At 44.1% G+C, this 7,758-nt stretch overlaps 1 protein-coding gene across 1 annotated transcript; it reads left to right on the top strand.

Annotated features, from left to right (window-relative positions):
• The first annotated feature begins 1,504 nt into the window (after nt 1–1,504).
• LOC142592550 (uncharacterized) lies at nt 1,505–5,515 on the top strand. The gene is made up of 3 exons (XM_075704061.1): nt 1,505–1,661; nt 3,733–4,818; nt 5,365–5,515. The coding sequence occupies exons 1-3, from the start codon at nt 1,625–1,627 to the stop codon at nt 5,421–5,423; spliced, it is 1,182 nt and encodes a 393-aa protein (XP_075560176.1). The 5' UTR covers nt 1,505–1,624; the 3' UTR covers nt 5,424–5,515.
• The last annotated feature ends 2,243 nt before the right edge of the window (nt 5,516–7,758 follow it).

The following is a 7,758-nucleotide window of genomic DNA, read 5'->3' as shown; positions in this document are numbered from 1 at the left end:
CGTCTTATGCAGGGAAACGCCTGATTCGACCACAACATGGATCTGCGCATGCTCACGATGACTGCCTGCGAGACAGACATCTCTTGCTCAGGGACGCAGCCGGAAGCCTTATTCAAGGGGAGTGGGAGGGAGCGATAGGGCAAAGAAGGGGGAGAGAGGGCCTGCGCAGGTATCTTACTAACATATGTGTTTCGAAGGTCAGCCTGCACCCTGTGTGCCACCCCCTGGCTACGCCAGTGCCCCTGCTAAATACGTCGTCATGCCTGTAAGACTGCTTGTGCAAAAAAGAACGATAACGAATAAGAAAAACACAAAAAAGTAGCAACTGCTTAGGGTTGCTCAGGCGAATTCAATTGACAACATTTCTTGTACAGATGATAATTTGGGTAAGGTATGGCGCACAGTGATAGAAGGCTGAGGATCATGAGGATTCAGTGCTTTTATGTTTGCAATGTAAATGATTCCTTTTCCATTGCAACCAGAATGGGTTAATTTTTTCACATAAAATTCTAGTGCGTGCTAAGGACAGCTTGTAATGAATGTTATCTCCTTAAATTTGCTGGACGCTGTAAAATTTAAAATTGCGTTTTTTTCACATACAACAAAATTCGGGAAATCATAATATTATTTGGGGTTTTACGTGCCAAAACCACTTTCTGATTATGAGGCACGCCGTAGTGGAAGACTCCGGAAATTTTGACCACCTGGGGTTCTTCAACGTGCACCTAAATCTAAGCACAAGGGTGTTTTCGCATTTCGCCCCCATCGAAATGCGGCCGCCGTGGCCGGGATTCGATCCCGCGACCTCGTGCTCAGCAGCCCAACACCATAGCCACTGAGCAACCACGGCGGGTGAAAATTCGGGAAAGGAACATAAACTAAAAGCTATAAAAGTGCAGGTTGAGTGGCCCTAAGGCCGAAAATAAGAATTATTCAACTTGGTCAAGCTGAATTTGCCTCAAAAGTCACTCGATTACGCAAGAGTAATTCAAAATTAATTGTTTTTAACGACTATTATGCGCGTGTCCCTGTTATGTTTATTGACCGCAAAAATAAAATGTACTAATTTCACATCTTTCATGTGCGTTAGCGCTGCTTCCATAGTTCGGCACTGCTGCTCACAAAGAGAAGTGAAAGAACCTTGCTGACGTGAACTAGACTAAAATAATAACGCTACATACTCCATAAAGAAAGCTCAAAAAACGCTTTGCTCCACTACCATTGTTAGTCACCGAATCTTCGCAGCGAAGCGATAGGTCCCGTATAGGGTGAATGCGTGGAACAATTTCTCATAGAACTGCCATAGGTCAGACGATAGCTGGATTACGCATTGAGTGCGACAGTTTAGCACTAAAGAAAAAAAAAAAGATCTGCACCTACATTTCTTTTTTGCGTGCTCTGGCTGCCTTGCATGAGCATACATTGAATTGTTCGTGCACTGTATTGTTGAAAAACAATGCCTTTTGCCGCACCGCTTGAGTTACTAACGACGACGGGGCCAGCCCGATCTACGAAAATACGTGAACAGCAGTATATAAGGCAAGGCTAGTACCGTCAGAAGCCACCTTACCTCGACGAAAGGCAGACGCACACTCCTGCGGGAAGGTCACCTAACTGCGTCAACATGAAGCTGTTCAGTGCAGTCGCACTCATCGCCCTGGGTAAGATGGCTTTGCTAACTTTTGGTGGCATGAACACCTTCATATTACTTATGTCAACGGGTGCATGGGGTATAGGATAACTCGAGCTGCGTAGTTAAGCCACATGGCGATGTACGTAAGGCTAGTACATCTAGTAAAATTGAAAATTTTCTGCCTAAACGTGTGTATATGATATTTCGAAAAGTGTATGATGGTGTTGATAGGTGAATCACTACCCTAGTGTTTCTATAACTTTATGAGTTTGCGGGATAATTGCTTACCGGAAGGTACTACTGGGATTTCAAGAACTCGTGCGCAGAGAGTCAATTATGGGCGAGAAACGTGTTTTTCCGGTCTTCCACCCAGTGAAGCATAGATTCACATGCAATTAGGTATATTGAACCCCACTTAAGCATTGGTGCCATGGTAATACGCAGTTATTACGGCCGTGCCTCGTGTTTTTGCCAACCTATCTGGCGGCGCATTCTCCTATTTTCTACTGACTGTAAATGCTCCTAGACTAACCCGTTAGATGAAATCCAGGTTCTTGAGTTTCGAAAGTTGTAACGCCTTACAAGATATAAATAATAAAGAGTGTCGAGCCAAGTTATAAACCTTACCAACAACAGGAACATCCCTCTGAAAGCCAACAGGGAAAGAAAGGGGTGTTTTAATTTGCAATGTTGCTAACAACGGAGTTGAAAGATCATAGCGTCATCCTCACCAAAATACGGCTAACAGGTGATTGTTACAAAGACGCAGGCTGATATTACTTTCCATGTTTCAGTTATCATAAGTATACCAGGAGAAGCTCGTATTGCTGAAACTTAGATTTCTTGAAAAATAGTTCCGATGAATGTACTCGCATCACTTGGAACGCAAAATGTGGAGTGGTAAATTTCTGAATAAATTATCTACAGGCTCGTACCTTTTTAAATGGTCCGGAAGCCATGAGTGTATGAATACAATTGAAAACAAACAAATAAAGAAAACGAAAACACCGATTAGTGGCAGTACATGACACCACAAAGGTGCAGTGGGCTTCGGCACGTTTACGATATATTTAAAAGAGCTGTTATTATGACAATTATTGCAATTGCACAATCGCGACAAATATTCCACTAGCACGAGCCTGAGGAGCAGTGAATCGATCTAGGCAAATCACACGTCAGGGCCTTCGTGATTACAAAATGAGCAGAATGTTTACAAAATGTCTTTAGATTCATATTCCCCCCAGCTAAGTGCCGTGCACAGTTTAATAATGTAGGTTTCAGAAAGAAGTGAATAAAAAGATTATCCTAGCTTAGGGAAAAAATTGATGGGCTTAGACTGCAGAAACAGGAGCAGTACAATCTTTCTAAGCTACTTTATCATTAAAATTGATGGTACAACAGTAATTTAAGCAAGAGGGCAGCAGTAGAAGGAAGTAATTAAGAAGTTGGTGGATAGGATAGAAAACAAAATAATGCGTAAGGTTGATTAAGGACATTTAGCAATCAAATAACTTCAATTTTATATTGAATTACTGACATGAATCACCTTGCAGAATATAGCACAAATTTGCAAATACATGCGAATGCCCGCACATATGAGTTTGTCTTAAGCAAACTTAACCATTATAGTTGCACCGTATTAAGATAGTGAGTAGCTAAACTGAAATAAATTTACACGCCCATATTGCAATTTCCATACGTAAGTGCAACAGGAGCAGTACAATCTTTCTAACCTACTTTATCATTAAAATTGATGGTACAACTGTAATTTAAGCAAGAGGGCAGCAGTGGAAGGAAGTAATTAAGAAGATGGTGGATAGGATAGAAAACAAAATAATGCGTAAGGTTGATTAAGGACATTTAGCCGCAGTTAGAATTTCTCAAAATATCTTAACAGAGCCGCAGTCAAAACATGTACGTAGAATATGAAATTCAGGCGAGAGATCTTTTAAGTTTCATTGTTATAATTCATCATGCATGGCTATGCACTCAAATGTGAGGTAAGAAAGCTTTTTTGTTGAAAAAGAAAATATGTAAAATGGTGCACGCTAGTCTTTAGAAGGTAACGCCCTAAAAACATCGTTTTTCCCTCCCTCCAGGCGTTCCAGCCTGCCTGGGTGCCGGCGTGAAGAGCATTGTCACTGGTGGCGCTGCTCTTCCAGGCACTGTGGCTGCTTTAGGGTCTCTAGCCTCCGCGCCTGCTGTCACTGATCTCGCCAGTGCTGCTGCGGCCGCCGCATCTACCGCCCCTGGTGTGGTCGGTTCTGTTGTCTCTGCTGGCGGCGTTACTCCCGGTTCCGTCAGCGGAGTCAGCCATGGCGTCGCTGGAAGCCTTCCCGGCCACTACGGCGGTGCTTTGGGCGGTTACTATGGCTCTTACCCTGGCTTCTTTGGTGGAGTCAACGGCGGCTATTACGGAAGCTACCCTGGCTTCTTTGGTGGAGTCGACGGCGGCTATTACGGAAGCTACCCTGGCTACTTCGGTGGCGCTTTGAGCGGCCACTATGGATCCTACCCTGGTAGCTTCGGTGGTTCTCTGGGTGGATTCTACGGATCCTACCCCGGCAGCTTCGGTAGTTCTCTTGGTGGATTCTACGGATCCTATCCCGGTAGCTTCGGTAGTTCTCTTGGTCGATTCTACGGCTCATACCCCGGTAGCTTTGGTAGTTCTCTCGGTGGATTCTACGGATCCTACCCCGGTAGCTTCGGTAGTTCTCTCGGTGGATTCTACGGATCCTACCCAGGTAGCTTCGGAGGTTTTGGTGGCATCTTTGGCAGAGGAGCTTACCCCGGTTTCTACGGCGCTACCACACCGAGCCTTTTGGGCCCTGGATCCCACGGCGTCTTCGGACGATTCCCGCCGCCACCCAGCGTTGGCGCTGTCGAGCGCCGGGGAGGCCTGAGCCCATACCCTCTGGACATCCGCACTACCACTGACCCCGTTACTGGCCACCCCGTGGTTAACGCTGTCTACGGTGGCGTCGTTCGGGAACGCGTCGTGCCTGTACCTGTTCCAGTTCCAGTGGACGTCCCGTACCCAGTCCCATACCCAGTCCCGCAGCCATATCCGGTTCAACGGCCATCCCCACGCCCATACCCGGTGCCTGTTGCCCAGCCCGTGCCAGTTCACACTAACACCGAGGTGCACAAGACCGACGTCGTTGCTGCGACACCAGGAGGCCCAGGTACATCGCAATGTTTAATGTCCTGACCGCAGACAACGTGGTGCACACCACGTGACCTGCAAGGCATTGCAGCCACAAAGCCGACCACTGTAATTTAAGAGCCCATACTCACAAATCATCGCGAAGTTACCCCAGTTCTAGGCGGACTTAGGCCGCGCATGTGCTGTAAATAAGGTGCGGAAGTTTAAAAATTGATTGTGTGAGAAAAAATGACTGGTACATCATACACGCCCCATCATCCAACATTGATCTTTTCTTTTATAGCTTAAAGAGCTTTATTCTTGCGAAATAAAACTTTCTTCAGTTTTATTTGAGGCGTGTTAGGTAAGTGGCGCCGAAATTCAAGGAGTGAATTAACGCTGTGTGTTGTTGTAGTACCAAAATATAAAAAATATCGAATCCATTACCTTAAAGTGACGCGACTCATTTTCAGCATATCCCACAAAGCGCCGGTGTTCGTCGCTTTTATGCAATTAAGGGCCTGTTATGCCGCTCCTAAAAGCACTGCAATACCATTGTTCTGAGGCGCCTCTTTCTTTTTTACAGTTCTCCTTGACTCAGCCGTCACCGACATCCGACGAGGCCGCCCAACCACTGTGGCCTAGGCTTTTTCCGAAAGGCAGTTATTTCAGCAGTATTTAGCGGATAAGCACGACGTAAATTATGTATGACAAATAAACAACATTCTGTCTGGCAACATTCAGTGTTATGTTTATATTTTAAAGACTGCAAGCTTCAGAACTGTTGCCTTGTGAATTTTTCACTACATCATGTCCTTGCATGAAAGCATCGAACTGTGTTGCCGAGGCTGAGCAAGGACCAAATTTCAAGCTCAAATTAAAATTTATTCACAGCGCGTACAATACTGTGTTGAAGGCTCCCTTTGCAAGAAAGCTTGAAGCATAGCGCTTTACGGAGGCCCGAAGGGCCGTTAATCCGGAGTAGTGACAATGAGGAAAGTGCGAATAACACGCACAGTCGGACGAGTAAATACACATAGTTTTTAATACCATGCACCACAATATTAACATATAATACTATAGTCGCACTATGCAAAACGGCAATAATATACAAGCATATAGCACTGTAAAAGAACAAATAGATAGATTGCATCAATGGCGTTAATTATGTATGGTTTTATGGGGCAAAAGCAACTACGGCTATGATGCGCCGTGCACAAGATGAGAATATAGAATTTGATTAAACTGTTTCAAGCAACAAAAATTGTTACTTTAGAGTTCGTTTAAGAAACCTTTTCTTCTACAAATTTAGAAATATCGGCTACAAATAAAAGCTCGTTTTCAGCTAGTATCGCCGGACATGTTATTAAAATGTGTTTCATAGTTCGTTTCTTGTCATTGAATAAAATGGCTCGTTCTTCATTGTTCAATAAACACTTATGTGTGAGATGTGTGTGTGCACTAAGAACGCGACATAGCATAACTTCCATGAAACGTTCCCGATGGCATGATGTCTTCTACTTCTATAGTATGTGCTTTACTATGTGTAGTTTGTTAACTTGACAGTCTAAATCATTTTCCACTTTGAGGTGATCGCAGCACGGATCACCCGGACACAGTCCTTGAATGCAAGATTTACTTCGGTTAGTCTTTAGTGACTGTCAATGCTGCATATTGGTTCGCCTTTTCGTACGGACGTGCCTTGGAACCCAACAGAGACTAATTAATTTAGCATGATTTTCACTTTCGCCAAGCATTTTCAGGATACCGCCGAGAAGAACTTTGCACTCTGATTTTCTATAGAGGGAATTAAGTGAACTGAGAGAATCTGTGTAGACAATCGTTTTTTTATAATCTCCTGTTACTATTTTTTTCAAAGTCACAAGCAGGGTGTGTCCTTCGGTAGTAAAAACGAAAGCAAACTGCGGCAACCTAAGATAATTTTTTCAGTGTTTCGATACGACTGCGCTTCCGACATCTTCATTTGTCTTGTACCCATCAATGTAAAACTTGATGTGGTCACTGTATTTTTCCTGTAATTCTGAGAATCTTGCATTATGTGTTCAGGCGGTGTTTTTTTTTTCATGTGTGCAAGAGTGAAATCACAGAAATGTGCAAAATTATGCCATGGGGGTAGTCCGTTGGGTGTTTCAGCGACCCTGGGAGCCTCGCTCGGAACATTGTGGTTTCGGCACAATCCTTTGAAAAGAAGAATAAGTGGTTTCACACTATGCGGTTTGTTAGTATAGTGCATTCTATTCCTGCTGTAAGTCACAAGAGCGTGGCAAATGTGATTAGGTGGAACCGTGATTCTGAGTACGTATGAAATTATCAGCAAGGCTCTTCGAGGCAACAAGCACGGTTCGTTACTGTCGGCATATAGGCTTTCTACTGGTGACGTCCTGTATGCACCAATTGCTAAGCGTAGTGGGTGATTGTGTGTGACATTCAGAAATTTGATGTACGACTGCCTTGCTGACCCGTAAACTGTGCAGTTCTAGTCAAGGATGCAGCGCCCGACAGAAGGGTGAATACGCGACAGGCATGTTTGGTCGGCGCCCCAACGATTACGTGGTAGGGCTTTCAGGATGTTAAGTGCTTTGTTTGCCTTAGTTTTTACGTTGTTAATGTGGATGATGAAATTTGGTTTATTATAGAAAATATTCCTAAAAACTTATAATCACGCTTAACTAGTAGTGGGCTTTCATTTAGTTTCAGAGCTGGGTCTAGGTGTAACCCCCTTTATTGTGAAAGCACGACTGCCACAGCTTTTTGTGTAGGAAAACGGAATCCATCTTTATTGGCCCTTTGTGTCAACATGTTTATTGTTATCTGGATTTGCCTTTCGCATATAGACATATCGAGGCATGGCATACAATTTGAAGGTCGTTGACGTATCAAGAGCACATTTGGACGGCATAACTGAATTTATGGGGTTCATCTTCCCCACGAAAGGCTTAGTGCTTGATACGCGACCCTG

Source organism: Dermacentor variabilis, chromosome 9 (genome assembly GCF_050947875.1).
Source record: "Dermacentor variabilis isolate Ectoservices chromosome 9, ASM5094787v1, whole genome shotgun sequence".
NCBI lineage: Eukaryota > Metazoa > Arthropoda > Arachnida > Ixodida > Ixodidae > Dermacentor > Dermacentor variabilis.
The sequence above is the reverse complement of the archived record's forward strand: the minus strand, read 5'-3'. Positions and strand labels throughout refer to the sequence as shown.